The sequence below is a fragment of the Ictalurus punctatus genome, chromosome 18 (genome assembly GCF_001660625.3).
Source record: "Ictalurus punctatus breed USDA103 chromosome 18, Coco_2.0, whole genome shotgun sequence".
Taxonomy (NCBI): domain Eukaryota; kingdom Metazoa; phylum Chordata; class Actinopteri; order Siluriformes; family Ictaluridae; genus Ictalurus; species Ictalurus punctatus.
In genome coordinates, this window is record NC_030433.2 from 6,198,494 (window position 1) to 6,224,816 (window position 26,323).

The 26,323-nt window shown below is 43.6% G+C and overlaps 1 protein-coding gene across 2 annotated transcripts in view; it reads left to right on the plus strand.

Moving 5' to 3' along the window:
- dym (dymeclin) overlaps nucleotides 1-26,323 on the plus strand; it is an 87,714-nt gene that overhangs the window by 42,805 nt on the left and 18,586 nt on the right. For both annotated transcript variants that reach the window (XM_053687952.1, XM_017492477.3), the window contains exons 14-16: nucleotides 2,581-2,683; nucleotides 21,132-21,314; nucleotides 22,315-22,428. In XM_053687952.1, the coding sequence (XP_053543927.1) occupies nucleotides 2,581-2,683; nucleotides 21,132-21,314; nucleotides 22,315-22,428 (400 nt within the window). The remainder of the gene's footprint in view (nucleotides 1-2,580; nucleotides 2,684-21,131; nucleotides 21,315-22,314; nucleotides 22,429-26,323) is intronic.

Consider the following 26,323-nt stretch of genomic DNA (forward strand, 5'->3'; position numbering starts at 1 on the left):
GTTATCGTTTCTATTGTAACTACCTACACGTGGATTTGCACATAAACGGGTTTATTTAACATTTATGGAAGGAGTCTCCAGTGTCGGAGATAAAGCCGTCACGTTAAGATTTCCAGCATGGGAAGCTTTCTGGTTTCTTGGTAACTTTTTTATTATTATCATTTTATTTTTATTTTTATTTTAAATATATATGAAGTCCTCGTGAAGTGTCTTGAAATGCACAGCGTTATTCGATGTGTTGACGTAATTTCCACTGAAACAGGAAGTCAGGGCTCCTCTTGGCTCCTCGTCCTCCTTTTTAAATAGCCTATAGCGTTTAGCTTACCTCACAGCCCGGGCTAGGTCGTGCTTGACGGTTAGTACCGTGGACGCGAGCTGGCACAAATACCTCCTTCTTCAAAGTGAACGAATTCAAGCCGTTTCCTTCTTAACCAGCTCACAGTTGGAAAACTGAATAAAACACGCAGGGTCGAACAGCCAAACCCACATTTACGACCCAAGCTTGCTAATGTATTATTTCTCTCGCACAACCAAGGCAAGGTGATTTTAAATAAATAAATAAATAAATAAATAAATAAATAAATAAATAAAATTTAGAACATAGGGAGGCGGGACACTTCAGATTCTACCGAGCATTTCATTGGACAGAAAATGTGAATCTGAACGAGTGATGTCATCAGAATTGTTGCTCTGTATCGGTGGTAGAGAGAGACTGTAAATTGTGAAAGCGTATATCTACTAGTAATGGGAATTTTGTCATTGTTTTGGAGCACACCAGTTTATCCATAACCTCACGGCTGACTTATTTATACTAAAAGCCACAACTTCACATATTTCATGGGGATTTTGAGAGAGAGAAGGATGGCGGGAGAACAACAGCTTTTAGCTGCTGCAAAATAAGGAACTAACTTATTTTGCCAATGTTCAACATCGAATGTAAGTATAAAGGAATAAAAAGTACGACGCGTTGGTCTAGAAAACTGCTTCGCTTGTAAATTGCTGTGGTGTGCTAGCCAAGGATTTGAGGTTATAGTTAAACTGGATCAATTCAAACTAAAACCAGTACAATTAATATATATATATATATATATATATATATATGTGTGTGTGTGTGTGTGTGTGTGTGTGTGTGTGTGTGAGAGAGAGTAAAACTAATTCACCCTGAACATGGAAATCTGCAAAGGCTGATTTCTTGTGTTTTTTTCCCCCTTTCTTTATTTAATTCATTAATGTTTTATTTTTGATTATTATTCTTATCAACACGTGAAATCTAATAAAGTTCGTCAGTGTCTGGTCCTTTGCACATGACTTTAAAATTTGTATTTTATTTATTTATTTATTTATTCGGGTGGGGGGGGGACTGCAGCATTAATATTTGTTGTTTTAGCCCTTGGGGAAACAAAGCTATCATCCACCATGGACCACTGCAGATTACTTCTCGGCTCAGATCTGCCAACAAAACAGGACACGGCTTGAACAGGGCTGATAAACGGAGTAAAGTTCCGACCGGTTCCTGAGTGGAAATGTTAAAGGTCCGCAGTGAAGCCCATGCACTCGTTTACGGCACAACAACAACAAAGCTGATATGTTAAATAAATTCATAAAGGAAAAAACGTTTCTAACCACAGTGCCTTAGTGTACATGTCCACACTGCACACGGGGAGATGTTACTCAAGGCTAGACGTGTCCATCGTGATTGATGAGGTCGGTGTATGTCATGTTGGACCTTTCCCATAATGCACTCTGCTCTCCTACACAAGGCGGCTTTATCCCCTTGAACACACGACATAAGCAGAGGTTTGAAGGTCACTGTAAACAGGTTATAAGCATAGGGAGAGCCTGAGGCTGGCGCTAACACACACACACACATTCTATTTTATTGATTATTTTGCTCTTCTTTTTTTTTTTTTTTTCTTTTTCATTTCAAATTGTCAATGTTGTTAGGTATGGCCCAGCTAGCCACTAAGTAAGAAGTGAAACGCATGCTGGTGTAGGAAAATAATCAACGACAATGTGGTGCGACGTGTGTGCTGACGTGATGCAGAGTCACTCTTAGAACCACCCCAAAGATGATGATGATGATGATGATGATGATGATGATTTTTCCCCCCAATAACAGTACATCCTCTTAGCAAGTGTGAAGACTTTCCTTCCGACTGTCGCTGACACTGGAGACTCCTTCCATTAAAAAATAATGCTGAATAAACATTTCATACTAAATAAACATCACCACGTCATGGAAAACTTAACCAGCTCCACCCCCCCATGACTTAATCCGCTGTCGCTCGGATAATAAGCGCGACATAGCAGCCACCCGAAAATGTTTTGGTTTGCACAAGTCACTGAAGAGGTTTTTTCTTTCTTTCATTGCCTGAATTTCCTTTCAAAATACATCTTCGAAGCAGACAATGAGCTGACTCGGTCTCTTATCCGGACGACAAGACGACGACTTCTATAGTCACAGAGCGTCACGGTCCGATGTTTTGTGTTGTTATTGTGAGAGATTCTATTGTCCGATCGGCTGATTAATCCGTCATCCGTCTTGTTTTCTCTCTCTCTCTCTGTCTGTCTTTTTTCCAGTCTGTTTGCCCTGCTGTCTCGGAAGCACAATAAGGTGTTGGAGCGAGCCACACAGTCTCTGCAGAGGCCGCTGGGAGCAGATGGCACGGCACTGCCGGATTACGTGAGTAGAAGTAGAGGGCAGGTGAGAGGTGGTTGGTGGGAGGTGGTGTTCGTGGGCGTACAAGCGCTGTGTCCTCCACGTGTATCCGTGATGCGTTTAAAGGTTCCCGCTTGTGACCCGGTGAAGCGAGAGCACTGTAATGTCTTTACGGTGAATCAACACAAGTGGAGGTTTTTACTTTCACGATCGTGTACGGAAACAGACGAGGAACTTGTATAATAATAACTCACGACGGGTCTTTCCCATCGAATACCAGGCATTGAGCCTCAAGCTGTTTAATTGAATCTAGCGAGTTTCTGTACAGATCTCTGCGAGAACGCGCTGTAAGGTCATACACTACGATACAACAGATGATCACATGACTGCCGTGTTACGCCACAGAGCTGTCGAGTTCTCGAATCTGGAAGCTCAGAAGGCGTTGGATAATTTTCTATAGCAACAGACCTGCTGCTATAGAATGATAGGATTACTGTATGTTAATACAGCTCGTTCTAATACGTTATCGTTGCTATGGTAACAGCATGTCGGGACGGTAAAGTTTTCCATCAGGAGACGTTCGTTAAATCAGTAGGTTTCCCACCCCATGAAAGTCTTCAGAAGCGACGTCTTAAGGTACATTCTCACACACACACACACACACACACACACAAGTTTTATCGCTGCAGGTCTCCAGCCGCTGTACTGTGAAGTCACCAGTAGGCGTTCATGCTACTGGTTGCCATAGTAACATTTATCAGTGGGTGGAGCAGCTAGCATTCCAGCCAGTTTACTTGACACTAAAAGTAAACATTATGGCGGGAGAGCATTGGTAGATAAAATTCACCTGTGTGTGTGTGTGTGTGTGTGTGTGTGTGTGTGTGTGTGTGTGTGTGTGTGTGTGTGTGTGTGTACATCATATCCTACGAGATGAAGGAGAAGCAGCGTGCGCTCTTTGACTTTGAGGCCATCTAATGTATCTGTGAACGCGACAGGCACAGTTCGGACTCGCAGGCAGCATGGCGGATCACGGATCACGTGCGCTCTACTGTCTCCACTCCCATTGCTAGTCGCTGCACCAAGTCACTCCAAATTTGCATAAAGAGGACACACCCACATCTAGTCGCCAACGGCCACTCATGTCATCTGAAGTCGCTAGCGCTCGTTGAAAGCGAACAGCCTCCGGTCGCTTTGTCGCTGTACGTGTGAACGCTGTTTAATTGTTTTGTCTAATTCACTTCGAGAGACAGAGAGAGAGAATTAAGAGAGGTTGTGATGTGGCTGCTATAGCGTAAGTGATAACCAGAGCGAACTTGTCTGTCAGTATCAGAATAAATATTTGGTCAAACGTAGCACAGTACGCTGTGTGTTAAGCTCCCCAGGCAGGAAATTAGTCACAGTACATACTGTACTTATTATACAATGTCAGTAGGATACTCACTTGGACGCACAAAACCAGATCACGTGTCGTTGACCAGACAAGAGATTCCCTGTTTGTGCTTCAACAAAACACAAGATTAGAGTTCGTCCAAGCAGAGCACGACTCCGACGCCCCTGCATTCCAGGACGACGGCTATACCGGTGAAATCTGCGTTGGGCCTGATCTGTGTGTGACGTGTTGGAGTGTCTTGCAGAATCATCGCACATCAGTCCTATAGAAGAGTTAACTAGGCGCCATGAGCATGAACCAGTCGCTGTGTAAAAGTGACAGGAAGTTAAGGATCTCAAGACACCGCTGGCATCTTTTCTTATAGAGTAGCCTTAACGTACCACGGTTTCTAATCCGAAATCCGGAGACTAGATCTCTAGAGTCTTCTAGACTGTTCTGAAGGTGACACCAAGTGTTGCACCTCTTAAGATGGCATTATTGGCATCATTAGGCTTGTTTATTTAGCTTTAATGGAAGGAGTCTCCAGTGTCGGCGCTTTGAAACGGTTAGAGGTAAACCCGTAACCTCTGGAGGAGGAGGATTTTTATTTATTTATTTATTTATTTATTTAAACATCGACTTAAAACACAAACAAAAAACAGAGAGACCGGTTGCTTATTGAGGTTATTATTCTATATTATATGTTACTGTAAGTTAAACGGATGAAAGGTACGATGGGTCGTTCTTTAATAAATACAAGTCGCAGCAGTTGGTAAATTGCTATGGTGTAAGAGGAAGAAAGCGCTTGGGGCCGCGTGACGTCTCCCGGTTGTTGATTTATTTTCCTGTATGAGCAGTAAAGCAAGTGTTTTATTCCTGCTGGTGATCAGCAGAGGCTCCATCCTGGAGTTCTAAGCTGTGTAGTGAAACTCGGGAGTGATGAAGGGCAAAGATCAGGGGGCTGAAGTCTTGTCTCAAGCCTAGCGCACCCTTGGGAGGAGGGGTACAGCTGGAGGGGATCAGCATGGACCATCGCAGTGAAGTGTGTGTGTGTGTGTGTGTGTGTGTGTGTGTGTGTGTGTGTTTGATGGACAAACATCAATGGCCAAAGCCTGGCGTGCTTGATTTTTAGTCTTCATGTGTTGACTTGTTTAGTGTCTCTCGTGTGTGTGTGTGTGTGTGTGTGTGTGTGTGTGTGTGTGTTTGTGCCTCTGCATTCCATACACGTACGTATGCACAAACACACGCCCCGGAGCCCCGCTCAGACGTCTGGCGCGTGTCTGAGTGGGTCAGACTGCTTGTCTGCTGCCCTCATTAATGCTCCTCACACACTCGCCTGCACCCCTCTTTTGTCGTTCCCTTGTTCTTGCCACTCCTCTAGTCTGTTTCATCCTTTCTTCCATCTCCCTGTCTCTTTTTTTTTTTTTTTTTTTTTCCCTTTTTTTTTTTTTCCATTCAGTCTTTTGTCTGTTTCTTTTTCAGTGCACTCCATATTCATGCTTTCATCTCTCCATATCCACGTCAGACTCGCGCTACGTCTGACACACACACACACACACACACACACACACACACACACACACACACAACACCTCATATATGCAAAAATTATGCCACCCAAACAAGATGTCTACATTCTTAACCTCTCTCACTCTGTCTTTCTCGCGCTCTCTCTCTCTCTCTCTGTCTCTTGCTCTCTCTCTCACTCTGTCTCTCTCTCTCTCTCACTCACTCTGTCTCTCTCTCACTCTGTCTCTCTTACTCTCTCTCTGTGTGGGAAGAATATTGTACACTGGATTCTCAGACAGAGCTTATCACCCCATGGCTTAGTGATTATTACAGATTTTTTTTTCCTTCCTCAGTTTTTTTCTTTTTCTTTTTTTTTTCCCCTCCTCCCCGACACAAAGAGAAAGAGCTGTTTTTCTGTCTGCTCTGATACGAGCGTCTGGTGTCATTGATACAAGGATGGGATTTCCTTATTCCGAACGTGGGAAAAACACACACGCTGGCATTCTGCCTCTCTTTAATCGAGACATCGTGTCTAAAGATACGCGAATCCATTACATATTTAGATGCGAAGCAGTCATCCAGGGACACACAGTGACCCAGACATAATACGAGGAAAATATGTGCGCTGCTGGCGGGACGCTGCGCTCCGACTGCAGCACGTCCCCGACTGGCTCGCTCGCTCCGGAATCGTTTTGGATCGCAGCTCTATCGTTTCAGCCCCAGACAGCCTTATCGCTCTCATTACAGCCTGTTTCGACTCCCACTTCGCATAACAGGAAGATATGAAATCTCACAACAAGGCAAACGAACCTGTACGTCGCTCGTTTTACTGGTCTGGAGCTTTGGGAGTTTTCTAAATCTGGAGTGAGGTTAAACGAGCGAGACAGGGAGGTGTATTAGAAAGAGGAGAATGGAATGTTTGGGGGAATACTTGAGGAGTGTCAATTTATTTTTTATTTTATATTGAATAATAAATTGCTTGATGATGTGATTATTCACACATTCTCTCTCTCTGTTAAAGCAGTGCTGCATTGCCTCAGTCTGTGTATTAAAACATGACTGTAATGTGCACTGAATAAAGAGAGGGTGTGTGTGTGTGTGTGTGTGTGTGTGAGAGAGAGAGAGAGAGAGCAGCAGGAGTGGTCCTGTGTGTTGCACCATCATACTCACTTTCATCGTGTACATTTTCTCCACCGAATTTCACAACACTTGCTCTTAATGAGTATCTGCTTTGACAGATTGAGGGATTGAGAGCTGGACTAGAGACCAGAGAGATGGAGCAAGAGAGAGACACACCGACAGAGCGAGAGAGAGACAGATGGTGACAGACAGAATGAGCGAGAGAGAGAGAGAGACGGACGGACTGAGGGAGAGACGGACAGAAGGAGAAAGAGACGGAGAGACTGACAGACACCAGGGATAAGAGATGGAGTAAACGAGGGAGAGAGCCTGCGGAAAAGACAGGCAAAGAGAGAGAGATGTAGATGAGTGACGGACAGAGCAAGATGGACGGACCGAGACAGCCGAAGTGAGGGAGAGAGAAAGAAGGAGTGAAAGAGAGGCAGATGGAAACAGACTGAGATAGAAAGAGAGACAGGTGGAGCCAGAGAGAGAGAGACTGATGGACAGAGATAAATGGAGAGAGACAGAAAAGAGATAGAGAGACGAGCAGACAGATTGAGAGGGAGAGAGAGACAGACGGAGAGGAATGGTACAAGGAAGAGACGGGGGAGAGAGAGAGAGAGCGCAAGCGACAGATGGATCGAGACAGAGGGAGATTTTTATCATTGCACTGCACTATGTAATAGAACATAGAGTTGGGGGGAAGAGTGGGGGGGGGGGGGTGAGTGTGTGTGAGAGCGAGAGAGAGATCAGACACAGGTAAAGGGAATCAGTGAAACAGTACAGGAGCTAGAGTCTCTCAGCGGTACAGGAGCCAATGTTTATTTAATGTGGTTTTGTAATCGGTGTGTGAAGGAAAGAGGAGGATTACACGATGGAGGTGTTTCCTGGCTGTTTTAGGGGGTGTGAGGTACCTGAAGAGGTCCTGAAGAAAACCTCAGGAGTGGCTCAGCCTCGAGCTTCGGGCATCAGTGTAACAGGAAGTGCAGAAGGGGTTCAACCCAGTGACTCATCAAGGCTATTCATATCTATCTATATATATAAATAAATATATATATATAATATTTATGTAAAATATAGCCTTGTTTTCAAATATCCAGCATGGCAATGCACCAAATAAGGAGGTGCCACTGAATATTTTTGTCTACAAGTGACGGCTGTGTTATGAGGCAGAGTCTGAGTCACCACTTGATATCATCGCTATTACTGAAATAATGGTTAATGTAAAATATGGTGTACTTCCCTGTAGGATTAAAGGTGCGGTCAGTATCCCTAGGCTAGAAGGCCTGATTGACAGGCAGTTAGAGAGAGATGTCCCTTTTGTCCCGATTGGTTGAATGAATTTTGGTGGTCCATGTTATTTGTTTCGTCTCCCGTTTCTCCTGAAACGCCTCGTTCAGTCCCTCCAGGATTTCACGAATTTTGCAAACTCCACGATATTCAACGGAGCTTGCAAAATTCCCGCAGATTTGGGCCAAGACGCGTCACGCGACATCGTGTCATCACAGCACGCGTAAAGTTAAAACCCTCTTGGGTTCACCTGCTAAAAGGTCTCATTTACCAACAAGCATCACTCCGAAACACCGTGCAAAATAATTATACGCACAGTTCGAGTAGTTTTCCGCAAAAAAAAACGCCAAAAAGAAATCCGCGAAATCCTGTACAGACCGAATGTTGTTGAGAGAAGGATTGTCGGAGAAGAACAGCCAGGTTGTTTCGAGCTGAAAGGAAGGCTACGGTATTTCGGTCACTCTTTACAACCGTGGTGAGCAGAAAAGCATCTGCGAAGACACAACAAATCGCAGTAGAAGACTTTTACAAATCTTTACAGTCGGACTCAGGATTAGTTTCAACACACGGTGCAGTGTCGCAGAATCGAAGCTGAATTTCAAAAACATCACCTCATCGTGTGTGTGTGTGTGTGTGTGTGTGTGTGTGTGTGTGTGTGTGTGTGGGTTCATTATATTTTCATTAGCATCATCTTGAACGTCTCGCGTTCTCACAGCGTTTGTCCTCGAGCACATTAACCATACTTTAATTAGAATGTGACGATGAGGTCATTTCCATGAAGCTCATCTTTCAGAATTACACCACACGTCTGACACATTGGGTTGCATCAGTCTGTCTGAACGAATAAGGCAAGGCGAGCGTTACCACATGACCACCACAGGACTAAAGTGCAGCGCTGATTATAATTGTATTTCATGGAAAGATGAGGAAAACTACATGGTGTATTAAGGTCAGGTCTGAGTCACACACAAGTCTTTGGACTGGGCAATCCTAAATCTGGACCAAACAAGACGTCGCTGTTAAATACGTCTTAAAATGTCATTCTAAACGATTCAAACGATGTGTTAAGGACACTAATATGATTTGTGTATTTAGAAGAGGGAAAAAGAATGACAACAAATGATTGCGTCACTTCCGCCAAAACGTTCGATGGTTCATCCTGGACTAGTCTCGTTTTCGTCCAATCGAATGCGCTCTGGAACACGTATGTCCCGCCCCATGGGGGTGTGTCTTGCTGTTGCTGATTAGCAGCAAACCTGGTTCATAGTGTGTTTTCCTGCATGTTATTCCTGTTTACAACACTCATTTGTTTGAGGGGAAAAAATCTTTGCTGTTTATTTACGTCAAAGAGGGTGGGGTTTGGGGCGAGTTCGCAGTTATATGAGGAACATTGTCCCAAATTGAAGCCGTGCAATTCCAGAATGTCGCGATTCAGTCTTTATATACCGTCAGGGGTTCTCCATCAGTCGCATCATTTTATCAAGTAGCGTCATCCATACATCCGTTTTCTGTACCGCTTATCCTACACAGGGTCGCAGGGTCCCGGGGGACGAGGCGGGGGACACCCTGGACCGGGTGGAGGCGGGATTCCAGCCGGGAATCTACCATATCGTCCGTAATAGTTTGCTAGTTTGCTAAGCTGCCGTCACGTTTTGTTGAGATTTGCAAATTTTTTCAAATCTTGAACATCACCCTGACTTCCTGTTTCCAGAAATATAAACATTATATGGAATCAAATCACACCATTTCATGCATCTCTCCACCTTTACCCTCATTAATGATGCTAGGATTTACGAATATACGTTTCTCCTAACATTAGCACTGCTAAGTGAGCAAGCTTTTTAATAAATTAGCTTGGGGAATTTCCCAATCTGAATCCTGATTTGCGGCCGCTGGACCTGTCTAAATATACCAATCATGCTTTGTGTTTTTTGTTTTTTTTCTTAAAATTATTAATACTCTGATTTGTATGGAACAGATTTAGAAGCTAAAAGTCCTCCTTTGATTTGCATATTGCGTATCATTGGGCCTAGCCTGTTTAGTGACATCACAAAATCAGCTTTGCTAATCGGAAGTAATGGGAACTCCACTTATATATATATATATATATATATATATATATATATATATATATATATATATATATATATATATATATATATATATATATATATATATATATATATATATATTTATTTATTTATTTATTTATTTATTTATTTATTTATTTATTTTTTACACTGCATGCAGCTTTCTAGGTAAAAGATATGTACTACAGGTACAGAAGGTGATGGTACCATCTGAGCAACAAGACATGGAATTTTGTATTTTTATTTTATTTTTTAATTTTTTCTGAAAGCGTGGCAAATTTGACCTAACAGTACAATTAGAGTCGGTGAAACTAACATGTTGACTGGATTTAGTTTGGTCTAGCGTTGTGAAACTGTCTGGAGTCTTTCCTAACACAGCAGTGTCTGTACGCTCTGTTCAGTGTGTGTGCGTGTAAGGCATGTGTGATACTAGGTGCAGTCTGGGTGACTGGTTTCTAAGCAGGCGGTCCAGTGGACGGCCCAAACGTAAGCACTATCGAAGCCAAGGCACAGCGGGACGAAACATTAGCTCCCTCAGGGTGGAGGTGGAGGTTTGCAAGTGGTTGTAGCGTATAACTTTCCCCTTGTAATTCAGACCCATTAGCTGTGTGATGTAAAGCGGGAAATCTGGGACTTTCCTCAGGCCCGTGCGAGACACTCGGGAAGAAGGAGCGCGTCAGGTGTGCGAGACTGGGCGTGGGAGGTATACAACCCAAAACCATGCTTATTAAGCATTTCATGAGAACCGATTGCTATGTCTAAACCTAACGAGCACATTTTGGGGTTTTTTTTGTTTGTTTTCTTTGGGCGTAGGCCTTGGTGTAGGTGTCGAAGACCTTGTACATATAATTTTCTTATTTACACTTCATTAGAAAATTGTTGTACAAGTCCAAACATAGTGTGCCCTAAATGGCGTGACATTTGTTTAAGGTCGTTCATGTTTGAACAGTGATTTTAGAAAGCGTGATTAAAAGGCAATGTTTGAACGTGGTGCGTTCCCCCCCACCCCCCTCCCTCGAACGTTAACCATACTTATGGGTAATAACTTGTACAGGGACTTGTAATGGGCACGCAGCACATAAACTGATTAAAATGTGTGGAACTTTTTGATATGGGGATATTCTCTGTGAGGAGGCATTCGTTCAGTGTTTATGGAAGGAGTCTCCAGTGTAAGCACTTTGCAACAAAAGGTCACCTGCAAAGTTAAAAAAAAAAAATTCCAACACAGGAACGTTTTCAGGGATTTTTGTTTGTTTTCAGTAACATGACAAGCTTCGGGTTTTTGGGGTTTTTTGGTTTGTTCGGGTTTTATTTATTTATTGGTTTATTTATTTATTTTTAAACACCACGTTAACGTTGTAACGCGAGTGATAACAGGGATTGACTTGTTTCTCGGACGTTCCACAGTTAGACGTCACGCTAAAAAGTATGACGTGTTCTTTAATCATTTTTATTTATTTATTTAAATATTCGTCTTTGTTTATAAAAAGGAAATTGTTAGTTGACACTTCGGGAATGTTTAGGATTTCCTCGTCTTGATTATTTTCCTCCGACAGCACGTCCCCAAACAAGTGTTTTATTCCTTATGTACAGAGTCTACAGATTAGTCATGAAGATTAGATGCTGTTTGTTTGTTTTTTTTGTTTTTTTCCTCTTTTTTAAAATTTTTTTTTATGATTATTTTTTTTTTAGCGCTGAGAATGACAAAAGCATAACGTGTATTCTGTGGTGGAAATTGCACCCCCGTTACTTTTCACTATCGAGGCTTGACGAAGCGTGGGATTTACACAACACGGTCTTCGTGTTGAACGTTAACACGCTGTCCCATTCATATTTCAAGCCTTCTCTACTCCATACCGTCTCCGGTGTCTGTTTAGCATTTCTACTCTTTCCGAGTCAAACGGGAACGATCGAACGGGGTTCTCTCTCTTCCAAGAGTGAGGAAAAAAGGAAAGGCGTTGAGGGAAAGACTATACTAGACTCTAGCTGCTATAAGATAACTTCGTGGAGGTTCCACAACGTTAGATGTAACTATAAACGGATAAAAGGTATGACGTCATTCTTTAATAAATGATTCATTTTAAATAATTGTGACGTTGCTGCGGTGAAAGGAAACAATTCGAGGAGTGCTCCTCTAGGGAACTAATCGACAAGTGATTGATGTGATGTCATCTGACAAGAACTGCAGCAACAATAAAACATTCCTATAAGGGGGGAAGGGGGGGGGGGTGCCTTTTTGTGAGTTTGTCTGCATCAGAAAGTGACCATTTTGCATTTTTTCCACGAACTCCGGTACTATACAAGCTCAAAGTTGATTAATATTCTGTATTTTATAGTAATTTGTTGTAATTAGAAAGTCTGATTTCAAGTTCTGATGGGATTTGACGGCTCTGGGGTCTACGTAAATCACAGGAGTGAGAATGTTGACGTCATTTTGTTAAGCTCGTTGTTCATTCAGTAGCAGACGGCTTATCTACATGTCTGTGTGCTCACGAGCCGTGTATGTCTCTTTATGCAAATCTCTCCGATTAGACAGGACGATCATAAATGTGGCGTAAACAGCACCCGAGTCATCCCTTCGTCTTCGTCTCGTGTCTGCCGAGCCGAAGACGCTGATGTCACGAGACTGATCTCCACGTTCGTGTCTTTGGATTCGTCTCTTCATGATACCGTCCGTATATCGGGTGCTTTGAGACGACACGTCACTTTCACGTGGGTACTCGGTTTAGTCTGCATATCTTTTTAAGCTGAAGTCATAACATCACTTCGTGCATGTCGAGGAGTTTAAAAAAAAAATAAAAAATCGAATCGGACGTACGTAAACAGAAAGGGTTCAAACGATCAGCGGCGAGAGGGGGGGGAAAAAAAACGACTTTCGAGAATGAAACGATTAAGAGATCTCTGTCAGGTACCTCAACGCATCAGGGAAGCATTCGCCGTGTTGTAGGATGGATATGAGTTTAAATCCCGATGACACGAAGATGCAGCTATCTGTGATCGGGAGTCCGAGCAAAACCGGCCGTGCTCTTTGGGTGGAAGGCGCACGCTCTTCGTCCCCGTGTCAGTCACAGCGTCACTAGCCAATCGTGTGCATCTGTGAGCTCAGGTATGCGGAAGAGTGCAGTTGGTAGCAGTCGAGGGAATTGGAAGGTGACCAAATTGGGGGGAATACAAACCTCCACCCCCCCAGCAAACTAATATTACTAGAAAAAGTACACATTATAGAGGCATTTGATATAACACCTATTGCTAACCTGATAGCGTTGAGACGGAAACACATGAATATTTTTTCCCAGACCGATACATTAATAATAATGTTTTAAAAGCAGCAGGTGGCCAATTTAAAAAAAAAAAAAAAAAAAAAAAAAAAAAAAAGAAAATCTAAATGCGTCATAACTCAAACGAACAGCTTTATCATGCACCCCCCAGCCAAGATCGAATCGTGAGCTCCCTGAAGATTCCCGCTCCTTAAATAGATGTTCTAGTTGTTTGTACTCGGAAGGAGAAAGAGACAGTCGGATGACTCGGAATGTTTTTTTGTTTTTTTTTGGGTAACGCTATGTACTTCTGAATAAAGTCCGCATTTGTCACACCGATAGCCAAAAGCACCGCTCATCCGATCAGCCGCACAGATGTCTGGGTCACTCACTTGCATCTGACCTGAATTCCCTGGAGTGCATTTGTGTGCATGTGTGTGTTCTTGTAGGCTAATCTCATTAGTCTGGTGCAGAGCCTACTGTTTAAACCAGCTCAGGACTCTCCTGTTCTCTCGTTCTCTGCTCTGGTCTAATTATCGTGTTCTCTGTCTGACATCGTGCCAGCGCGTATGTGTGTGTGTGTGTATGTCTCTCTCTCTCTCTCTCTCTTTCTCTCTCAATGTCTCACTGTCTCATAATTAAACTGGGTGCCCTGATTCATAGTCCTGGCATTAGCTCAGCAGTCATAAATGGCAGACCAGACAGACTCTTGCATCTCCTTTCCTGGAAAATCCTCCATCTCTCTCTCTCTCTCTCTCTCCCTCTCTCCCTCTCTCTCTCTCTCTCTCTCTCTCTCTCTCTCTCTCTCTCTCTCTCTCTCTCTTGGACTGGCCCGCTAATGTATTTACACTAATCAACACGACAGCTTGATGAAAGGCTTCACCTAGACCGATTACAGATGAAGCTGACTCTGACGTTCAAGCGTCCAAGTGACAGCCGTTCATTTTCTAAGCGCCACAATTTCAACGACGTTTGAATCGAGATTTTTCTTTTTTTCTTTTTTCCCTCTGCTCTATGCAAACGACTCCGTAAAACCACAAAGTCCAAAATAAAAAAAGAAATCCTCTGTAATTCTGTTTTTAAAATCCATAACGAAACGAATCACACACACTGAAAACGCCGGCTCCCGTCTACCTCGGTTCTCGAACAGCGCGCAAACCAACCATTGTTTCCAGGTCTCCCCTAATTCACTGTGTTCCCACGTACCCCGGCCAGACTGGACCGGTCTGACCTGGCAGTCTGTTCTGTACCCAGCGTTTGAAGCCTTGATAAATATAACCTCTGCGAGAACGTTAATAACGCTTGGCGACGGTCTCCCGGGCCGTTAATATGGCCGCCGCCCGTCTGCAGATCCGTACAGCCTTCCAGGAGGCAGCCATGGAGACTGACGAAGCAGCAGGAGTTTTCCCCCAGCACGGCTTAATTCATTAGCACGAGCCCCTTAAGCCGCCCTGGAGCTGCAACAGGAGTTTTTGTGTCTCCAGGAGTCTGCGGGTTCATGTTCCTGTTGCTCTGACGATCACGTTTACCGCGTCTGCGGCCCTCCCCCCATAATCCCATACTGTCTGAAGTGCACACACTCCTGTTGCTCTCACCTCAGGTTTAGTTTGCCCGCAGTTCAGTTCGGTGTTAGAATTTCAGATTGAATCTTAAAGGTCGGTTCCAGTGGGATCCGTCTTATTATTAAAGATGGATGACTTGGGTGGTCTTAGAACAGCCTGATTTATTCCTTGCATTTATTTATTAACAGTTCATCATTTGGTGTAGAATCCAATCCCTGGATCTAGATGTTAAGGATAGAAGATAGATACGCTTTTCACCAAGTACAAGATACTGTAGCTTTTACGACGACGAATAGAGAAGATTGGATCAAATCCCAGTACACCGGAGTAGCCACAAAGCATTGTCAAACTATGAATGATCATTGTAGATACAGTAAATCAACCAGCAGGCTCTCATATGCATAGAGTGTTGGAGAGAGGTACAGCTCTTTCATTTCCAAACTGCAGTACATTTAAAGTACACTGAAGCCATTACTGTCCTTTCTGTCCTTATCGTAAGCATGCATTCTGGAGAGGCTTTTTTTCCGTCGTAGCTTTTCCAAAAAGGGTTGAAAATTGTTCATTTGGAATCACTGTACTAGTGATTTTTTGAATTTTAAGATGCTACTGCAGTTGTACAGCATTTGGTGTTAGCTACTTTATCAGTATGTAGTCTCTAGGAATGCTGACTTCAACGTACAATAAAAAATACTGTCGCGTATTGTCAAGGATCTACTGAAAATGGCCTAAGAACACGTGCACATCTTTTCCGTTTATTAAAACACCAAGCTCTACGAATATACACAAATTTGTTTAAGAAGTGTCCCCATGTCCTCTTGCTACCCCTAGGCTAGCTACTGAACTAGCCTACTTTTGGTACAGGTCGACACGAGCGAGATTTCAGTATCGGAGTCGCAATTTCATCGTCATGTTCTATAGCCAAACGTGTAAAATATACACTATGGCCAGAAGTATATCGACACATTGCTTTGCCATTGAACATCCCATTCTGAAACTATGGGCATTAATATGGGGTTAGTACCCCCTTTGTTGTTTTAATAATCTCCGCTCTTCTGGGAAGGCTTTCCATTAGATTTTGGAGTGTTGCTGTGGGGATCCGTGCTCATTCAGCCACAAGCGCATTAATGAGGCCGGTTAATGTTGTCCGGCAAGTTCATCCCAAAGGTGTTCGGTGGGGTCGAGGTAGGGGCTCCGTGTAGGCCACTCGAGTTCTTCCACTCCGGCTTTGGCAAGCCTGGTCTTCTGGAGCTCGCTTTTGTGCACAGGGGCATCTTAATGCCGGAACACGTTCCTATGACGGGAAATAAAGATATTCTTTACAGTCGTGTATTTTCAACATTGTGGCATCAGTTTGGGGAACGATGGGTGATGGTAAGGTGTGATGGTAGGCTGCGCACATACTTTCGGCCGTACAGTGTACTATAAAAACAGTTAAAGCCATCAGAGCTAAAATTAGTTAGGTTCGTAGCTTAGCACACAGGTTCTACAGGATAAAAGTTTCCAGGTTTTTTTTTTATGACGCTCTTCTAATGAGTTTTATATACAGCGTTATGAGAGAGCGTAAGGTTTGAATGGAACTCAGTGCTGATATCAAGTTTAGTCCAAAAAACAATCTACATAATCCTCATCAGGTCAAGTCGAAAAATGACGTCTTTAGACGTGGGGGAGAGAAATCGACCAATTGTATTGGGGCAAGGTCTCGTTTCTGTACACAAAGTATTTTGCTATGAGCGCTTAGCAAGGCTACAAGCTGTTAATGAAACCATCATTCACATGATTAGGAAGAGATGAGTTACCTCCCAGCGCCTTCACTGACAGATGGCTGTCTCCCCCCCAGGCCAACCCACAACTCATGCTGTTAGGCTTGGCTGCTCTACAATTAGCCTCGCGATCGAACACCTTGCAAACAAGCAGCCAGGTAATGCTCAGCACCTTTTATACGTTTGGATCGCGTCTCCAAAACACGCGCACGTTTGTTCGGTACCAGGTTTTGATTTGAGTCTTGGCGCGGTCGATTTTTGGCGCAATAGATCTTGACTGAGGATTTTAGGTCATGCCAAACAAATCAAACTATGTTTAAGGGTTTAAATAACCAAATGAAATGATGTAGGTGTGGAAATTCTCATAAAAATAGCTGTAAAATTCTATAAAAATAAAGCTACGAGTGTTATAGGGAGGTTAATAAGGAATAAACGATGACTGGGGTATGCAGTTAATAGGAAAATAATTCGCTACGAAGTGGAGTTAGTTACCTTGACGGTTTTCCAGTAACAGCACGTCCCAAAGTGTTTTTGTCCTCTTATACTACTGACATCTGCCAGTGATTTTTTTTTTTCTTTTTTTTATTTATTTTTATTAAAGAACAACACATCATACTTTCTTTTTTTTTATCCATTTATAGGTACATTTAATGTTGTGGAATGTCCGTGAAGACTTAAAGTTACAGCTTTACCTCCGATTGACTGACTGACTGTTACAAAGCGCTGGCACTGGAGACTCCTTCCGTAAATGTTCAACGTCTCCTTACAGAAACCCTCACCATGTTGACGACGGCACGTTTTGGAAACACGGTTCGTTTGTGATGAAAGCGAGCACGTTAATGTAATCCTGGTATTTTTCTCTTCAGTCGAGAACCACTGTTATGGAAAGTTCGTGAACTCCGAGAGGTCACCGACGCTGTTGGTTTTAGTGTGGAATCAAGTCGTCGTTGATGTACTAGTCCATAGGTCGAACATTTCAAAGCAAGAAATGCCGAACTGGAATTAGCTCGTCTTTATTTGGACCTGCATTTGTCCTGTAAGAACTGATCTTGTTTCAGGAGTCAGGAGTCTTTTGTAGCTTTATAAATACAACTCCAGGCTCTTTGTGTGTTTTGTTTCCTGTCTGTGATGGAGATACTTCACCGTTTTGAAAGAGCTCATGTAAGTAAATCTGCCGTCTTTTGATGTCTGTTCACATTTCTATTCTCCAGATGTTCGCTGTGTAAAGTGCTTACCATTGGTCGTGGTACAAAAGCCATTTAAAGATGCAAGTCTGCCGTTGCCGAGCAGATGTCACGCATAACCTACTTTTTTTTTTTTTTTTTTCCTTCCATTTCAGCGTTCATTTTCTTCTGCCGCCAGTGGTGTTTGTTTTAAGGAAGAGTAGACCGTTTGATGTGGTGAAATTGTTTTGGTGCGTGTATTCGCCAATGCAAAATCTGTGGGTTCACTGCTTAGATCACTTCTTTTGTGATATCGGTATCTTAATTTAGCGTTAGCATGTGGTTTGTGCGCTGGAAGAATATCGGCATGTCCATCACGTAAAACAGACAAACTCGTTCTGATGAGCAGTGTCTGCTCGATCTCGAGCAAAGTTAATAAGAGCCTACGGGAATACACTCCCCGAGGCGTGCGCACACACGCTACTGCTTTTTTTTGTTCATCTAACTGCTTCCCATGCCTATTTCATGTGAGCATCAATTCCATTAGGTGTGAGATTCTACACTTTCATGCACTCTGTGTGTTTTCACCGTATGTAGTAAATATGTTGTGAAGAAGGCAAGCTGGGTGATCGAACATCCCCTGTGGATACTCAAGTTTCCTGAAGTCCTCTCAAGAAATGTTAGTTGTTTGTAGAACCAGATGAAATGTCGGGCACAAGTACTGCATGGGTAGCCTTTTCAAGCCTCCACCAATGTCCAGCTTGGTATACATCCATCCAGCGTCTTCCGCTTTCCTGCTCGGTATCCCTCCAGCCAGTCTCCTCTACCGTCCTGCTCGGTATCCCTCCAGCCAACCTTTTCTGCTTTCCTGCTTCTGCTCATTATCTCTCCATCAAACGTTCTCTGTCGGTCTGCTCGCTATCCCTTCATCCAGCCACTTCATTTGATCTGCTCACTGTCCCTCCATCCAGCCTCCCTCTCTTGGTCTGCTCGTTAGACCACCACCAAGCGTCCTTTCTTAATCTGATCACTGTTCCTTCATCTAACCTTCTCATAGGTCTGCTCATTATCTCTCCATCAAACCTTTTCATCTGCCCACGGTCCCTGTACACCAGCCTCCCTTTCATTCAGGGCTTTTAGTCTGCTCTTTAGGCCTCTTCAATCCTTCTCTTCTGGTCTGCTCTTTAGACCTCTTCAGTCCTTCTCTTCTGGTCTGCTTACTATTCCTTCATCAAACCTTCTCTCTTGGTCTCATTATCCCTCCGTCTAGCCTCCTTGCTTGTCCGTTTGTGATCTTTGTTAAACCTCATCTCTTGCTTGCTTATTATCCCTCCTTGTTGGTCTTCTTGCTGTTCCTTGTCCCTCCAATTAGCTTCTTCCAATGCCCCTCTTGCTATTGTTACGACCTCGACCCTCCATCAAGTCTCCTTCTCCGGCCTGTTCACTCTCCCTTTGTTCAGCGTCCACCACTAGCCTGTTTCACTGGCATGTTTCACTGTCCCTCTATCCAACCTCCTCCAGTGGGGATGCACCTCATTCCCCTCACCACCCCCAACACTAACACCCCAGCCCCAGCCCTCCTTCCCCTTAATCCAGCCACATTTTGTGCCACACTTGATTGCTCTCCTCCAATCCAACTTCCCCTGTCTTCGGAAGAACAACAATCTCTGGACCTAGACTTTCAAACCCTCTTTTTTTTTTTTTTCTCCTTTTTTTTTTTGTCCTTTACACCAAAAATTTGGACGCATTCACATTTCACAGATTTTTTTTCAAGACTTTTGAAACATGGTTAAATGGTGGAATTTATCCCCAAATTTATCAATTAATTTCTAAAATAAAATGTTTCCTCAAACATGTAGAGAAGAGGAGAAGCAGCGAGGAGCTGTATTTAGAGGCGCTTTATTTGGGAACTTTAAGAAATGCCTCCTGGCTGAAAAAAGCTCCCTCATGAAGCTCTTTGAGAAGATGCCAACAGTGTACAAAGCTTCTTCAGGAACACTTTTAAGAACTTCACATTTAAAATGGTTTGGTTTTGCTCAACACCTTTCTAGGTCACTGCATTCCATCATTCCATGTGTATGATTTCATCGTGGCCGTGTCTCCATTATTATTCTAAAATAGGAGAAAAGGGTAAAAATGAAGAAAACCCTTTTGGTGTGTCCAAACTTTTTATTACTACTCTTGGCGTTACTGGAGGAAAAAGGAATGAGGGGAAGAAAGACCCGTTACAGACAGACAGACAGTCGTGCAGGAATGCTAGAGTTGAGGGTTTTTTAAAAAATATTTCCTGCTACTTTTTGTGTCTGTGTCCTAGTCTGCGCAGACGAATTATGTCAGGGAGCCTGGCTAACCCATTTTGGCCGGTAACTCTAACACAGTACAGCGAAGGACAGTGGAAAGTACATAGGAAAGGACATGGCGCTGTTCCGTACGCTGCAGACCCGCATTGCAGCCGTATACAGCATCACATCAGCTGCATGCTACGGACTGAATGCAGGGGTCTGATGTGTTGCCTTGCAGAAATCTCTACTATCATTTACTATGAAGTTTCTGTCCAGTCATCACAGTGGCTTATACAGAGTGTACAGGATATTCTGTGTATCGACACACACACACACACACAGAGGGCTGGTGTTGGTGTGTATTCAGGTCGCTGTGCTTTAATACACACTATATTACACCATCAGATAAGAAACAAATATACACACGCTGACTTTTTTTTTTTTTTCTTCTTCTTCTTTTCAGCCAAGAAAACCTTTATTTGACCTTAATTTGTTTTCTCTCTCCCCCTTTCTTTCTGTTCTTCCCTTTCTCTTTTTATCTCTTCTCTATCTGTCTCACGGTCTTTCTCTCTTGCTCCCCTCCCCCCTTTCCCTATCTGTGTGTCTCTCTCTCTCTATCTGTTTGTATGCCTCTTTCTCTGTCTTCTCTCCCTTACTTTTTCTCTTTCTCCATCTCTCTCTCTCTCTCTCTCGTGCTGTCTTTCTCTCTTACTCTCTTTCCCCATCTGTTTGTATCCCTCTATGTCTCTTCTCTCCCTTTTTGTCTCTTGCTCTCTCTGTATCACTCACTACATCTTTCTCTTGCTCTCTTACCCTGTCTGGCTCTCTCTGTTCCTCTCTTTCTTTCTTTTTCCTTTCTTATTGTTTCTTTTCCTCTGTGTTCTTTCTGTCTTGCTCTCCCTGTCTGTCTCTCTCTCCTTATCCCTTTCTTTTCCCTTCTTTCTCTTCCTTCTTTCCTCTTTGTGTGTCTTTGCCTGTCTCTCTTTTATGCTCTTTCCCTGTCTGTCTTTCTCTCTCTGTCTCTCTGTCTCTCTCTCTCTCTCTCTCTCTCTCTCTCTCTCCCTCCAGGCACAGGACCTCAATGTGATCGAGGAGGTGATCCGCATGCTGCTGGAGATCATAAACTCCTGTCTGTGTAATTCACTGCATCACAACCCCAACCTTGTGTACGCTGTGCTCTACAAGAGGGAGCTGTTCGAGCAGTTCCGCTCACACCCTTCCTTCCAGGACATCATGCAGAACCTAGACACGGTGAGAGAGAGACCGAGAGACAGAGACACCAACAGAGTGTGTGTGTGTGTGTGTGTGTGTGGTGCTGATTTTATTACATCACTTATCCCGTATGCACTGTTGAAACCGGACGATATAAAATCTGGTACATAATGTAGCAAAATACTTCAACCGCAGTGAGATAGTTAGAAAGAATCAGTTTACTAATGGCTGTTTGATTCGCTTTATTATCCCAGGTTGGACGCGCAAATAAGAAATATTTGAGCATGACCATGTACACACAAAAAAATCCCCTGCAGATGGATGAAACCGCACCTGTGGGTTCAGTAAGCAGTAAGATACGGTAAACAACAGTTTCCGTTAAGAAACCAACACCAATTTAAAGTTAAGCAGGCCAGCCGAACCAGACAAACGGCTTCCTATTGCATTCAGAAAGGTCCGGTATCCAGTATCCATCATTTACCTAAGACATATAAACAGTCTGTCATCTTTTGCCCACAGACTCACAGGAGAGTAGGGAAAAAAAACCCACACACAAATATGTTTATTTCCAGAAGCCACATACTACCAGAATCGTATTGAAGTCTCTTTCTGGAAGTTTATTTCTGCTTTTCTTTTTTTTTTTTTTTTTTTTTTAATGTGTATCTGTTTATAGTTCTGTTTAATGTTGTGGAACAACCGCAAAACATGTTCTACGGTGTAGCAGCTACAAACGATCATTACTTTCCTTCTCTTGAAATCAAGAGTGGAAAAAAGAAAAAATCAGCTTGTTAAAGAGTCTATCCTGAAAACCTACTGCCGTGGAGAACTTAAAGCTTTGCATCTGGCTTTTACAAGGCACTGACACTGGAGACTCCTTCCAAAACCACATAAATGCATTATTGTTGTCGTTATTGCTGTTATTGAACTGTTGTATATTATTATTATTATTATTATTATTATTATTATATCAGTCTTTATATTTGTACCTGTATTAGCCAATGGCACTGACGGTTTATGTTTATGTTTACGGTGCGATCAGGTTATCGGATTCTTCAGTCAACGGTTGGAGCAGGCAGGAAGTGACCTTTCGGTTGAAAGAGTACAAGAGGTCATCAAGAAAGGAGCTGCAGCCCTGCCTAAAGACCGCCTGAAGGTACAAGACACGTTTACACCAACGCAAACAACCTATTAAACACACTCAGACGTGTTTGCCCAGCACACACACACACACACACCCACACACACACAGCAACATCACCGCTGTGGTCAGTGTGGCCCCACCCATGGACTCATCTTTTACTGTCATTGCATCATTTTCCAATGAAGAAACCAAACTAGCATTAAATATAGAAGCAGGAGCTTTTAGAGGAATTGTGCTCAGTGTCGGGGTATTCGTTCTCACACACACACACACACACACACACACACACACACACACACACACACACACAGAGAACAAGAATGATGAGTGATCAGCTCTTGAGTGTTCAAGACTCACTGAGGAAACATGGAGAACAAAAAATTGTTTACGCAGTAAACTACTGAGATGACTTCTGTCGTCTTCGTCGTTTGTCGTCGTCATCTTCGTCTTCTGTCTTCTTCGTCATCTTCGTCTTCTGTCTTCTTCGTCATCTTCGTCTTCTGTCTTCTTCGTCATCTTCTGTCGTCTTCGTCTTCTGTCGTCTTCTGTGGTCTTCTGTCGTCTTCTTTGTCTCCTTCTTCTGTCCTCTTCGTCGTCTCCTGTCTTCTTCGTCGTCTGTCTTCAGCCGTTGTCCGTCTTCTTCTTTTGTGCTCTTCTGTATCTTCTGTCATCTTCTTTGTTTTCTATCGTCTTCTGTCTTCTTCTTCATCTTGTCACTTTCCTCTTCTTCTTCTTCTTCTGTCTTCTGTCGTCTTCTTCTTCCCACCTAATCCTGTTGTAAACCCTCGTCTTCCTGAGGGAACAGAGGAGAAATGAAAGAGAGAGTGCAGGAGGAAGAGTCGCAAAGAGCGTTTGGGCTCAGGCTTAATCATCATGTTCACTAATGGCTTGTCCATGGCCTTTCATTACTACTGTATGACGCACACAATGACATCTCAAGGAGAACACTCACAGACACACACACACACACACACACACACACACACACACTCCGAGCAAGGGCCCAGGACACAAATAAATCTACAGCACACACGTCTCTTTACTGCTCACTCTTTACCCACAACCCCCTGCTGCTGGCCATAAATCAGGCAGTAAATATGTAGCGTGTGTCCTGTTCATCAATCACACCACTCTCCTAATTGTGTGTTCTGTAACATGTTTCATGCCTTCCGTGTGTGTGTGTGTGTGTGTGTGTGTGTGTGTGCGTGCATGCATTCATCTTTTATATTGGCGAACAGAAGAAAGCCGTGTTACTCCATGTTCACTCTAGTAAGAGACGAACCAACTGGACGTCTCCATGTTCATCTATTCTTAGCAACAGTCCAGCCATTGTATAGTCAGTGTTACAGATTTAACATCTGTGCATGATGATTAATCTAAAGCACATATTATTATACACAGTGTTCATACAACGAGCAGCCATTTTGATTTGATGTTGCTTGCTGAACTCCGTTCGTGTAGGAATTCTGAGTTCCGAGTTTTTACGAGTCGAACGCAGTGGGGAACTGAAGAAATTTCAGACTAGCCGGATTGGTCCATGGAATCATCCGAGCCGGTCTTGTGTATTTGTCCCTTCTTTAACTCAGCTGCTGCAGCAGACGTGGCAGCTCTGTGTCGTGCACACGCACAGAAAACAATCACATAATCACCTGACCCTTTGAAGCGAGAATTGCCTCCGGTGTCAGAATCTGGGTCAGTCGTGCTGTCGCTCAGCTCAGACATCTCTCTCTCTCTCTCTCTCTCTCTCTCTCTCTCTCCCTCCCTCTCTCCCTCTCTCTCTCTCTCTCTCTCTCTCTCTCCCTCTCTCTCTCTCTCTCTCTCTCTCTCTCTCTCCCTCTCTCTCTCTCTCTCTCTCTCTCTCTCCCTCTCTCTCTCTCTCTCTCCCTCTCTCTCTCTCTCTCTCTCCCTCCCTCTCTCCCTCTCTCTCTCTCTCTCTCTCCCTCTCTCTCTCTCTCTCTCTCTCTCTCTCTCTCTCTCTCTCCCTCTCTCTCCCTCTCTCTCTCTCTCTCTCTCTCTCTCTCTCTCTCTCTCCCTCTCTGTCTTTGTCTCTCTCTCTCTCTCTCTCTCTCTCTCTCCCTCTCTGTCTTTGTCTCTCTCTCTCTCTCTCTCTCTCTCTCTCTCTCTCTCTCTCCCTCTCTCTGTCTCCCTCTCTCTCTCTCTCTCTGTCTTTGTCTCTCTCTCTCTCTCTCTCTCTCTCTCTCTCTCTCTCTCTCTCTCTCTCCCTCCCTCTCTGTCTTTGTCTCTCTCTCGCTCTCTCTCTCTCTCTCTCTCTCTCTCTCTCTCTCTCTCCCTCTCTGTCTTTGTCTCTCTCTCTCTCTCTCTCTCTCTCTGTCTTTGTCTCTCTCTCTGTCTTTGTCTCTCTCTCTCTCCCTCTCTGTCTTTGTCTCTCTCTCTCTCCCTCTCTCTCCCTCTCTGTCTTTGTCTCTCTCTCTCTCTCTCTCTCTGTCTTTGTCTCTCTCTCTCTCCCTCTCTGTCTTTGTCTCTCTCTCTCTCCCTCTCTCTCCCTCTCTGTCTTTGTCTTTCTCTCTCTCCCTCTCTCTCCCTCTCTGTCTTTGTCTCTCTCTCTGTCTTTGTCTCTCTCTCTGTCTTTGTCTCTCTCTCTCTCCCTCTCTGTCTTTGTCTCTCTCTCTCTCCCTCTCTGTCTTTGTCTCTCTCTCTCTCTCTCTCTGTCTTTGTCTCTCTCTCTCTCTCTCTCTCCCTCTCTCTCTCTCTGTCTTTGTCTCTCTCTCTCTCCCTCTCTGTCTTTGTCTCTCTCTCTCTCTCTCCCTCTCTCTCCCTCTCTGTCTTTGTCTCTCTCTCTCTCTCTCCCTCTCTCTCCCTCTCTGTCTTTGTCTCTCTCTCTCTCTCTCTCTCTCTCTCTCTCTCTCTCTGTCTTTGTCTCTCTCTCTCTCTCTCCCTCTCTCTCTCTCTGTCTTTGTCTCTCTCTCGCTCTCTCTCTCTCTCTCTCTGTCTTTGTCTCTCTCTCTGTCTTTGTCTCTCTCTCTCTCCCTCTCTGTCTTTGTCTCTCTCTCTCTCTCCCTCTCTGTCTTTGTCTCTCTCTCTCTCTCCCTCTCTCTCCCTCTCTGTCTTTGTCTCTCTCTCTCTCTCTCTCTCTCTCTCTCTCTCTCTCTGTCTTTGTCTCTCTCTCTCTCTCTCTCTCTCTCTGTCTTTGTCTCTCTCTCTCTCTCTCCCTCTCTCTCTCTCTCTGTCTTTGTCTCTCTCTCTCTCTCTGTCTTTGTCTCTCTCTCTCTCTCTGTCTTTGTCTCTCTCTCTCTCTCACTCTCCTTGTTTCTGTCTATCTCATGCTTGCACTCTCTCTCTCTTTCTCTCCATCTCTCACTCACTCTCTCTGTCTGTCTCTCTGTGTCTTTGTCTCTCTTTCTTTTTCTCTTTCTCGGTCTCCCTCTCTGTGTCTCAAGTAAAGAGAATAGAGAAAATGAAGTATTGCAACAGAATAATAGGCAAATATTGTACATTTTTTTTAAGTTAGTGGAGTAGTGTAGAAATGATGTGCACCATAAATCACATGCAGTTATTACTTCTTCAGGGTTATTAATCCAAAGCATTTTGAAATGTTTTAAAGAGGATTAGTAGACGTGCGCTACATGAACAGTGCTGCTTTTTCTTCTTCTTCTTCGTTCTAATAGTGTTTATGAAGTTCATTACACCAGCGCTAATGGAAACCTGGTGTTGTTCAAAATATGTTTTAGAAGCAGCAAGTGGTCATATCTCAGTATCTAAGAGCAAATGCATCCTTTTTTTATTTCACTTATTTATTCATTTGCTTTTTATTTTATTGTAGCGACGCTGTGAATCAGCTGCATGTTATTACAGTCTGACGTAAACGTGTTTGTATTGGTGAAACATCGTCTAGACACTGTGTGTCCTGTGTACTGAAATTGAGAAACGGTTGTCTAGACAGACAGAT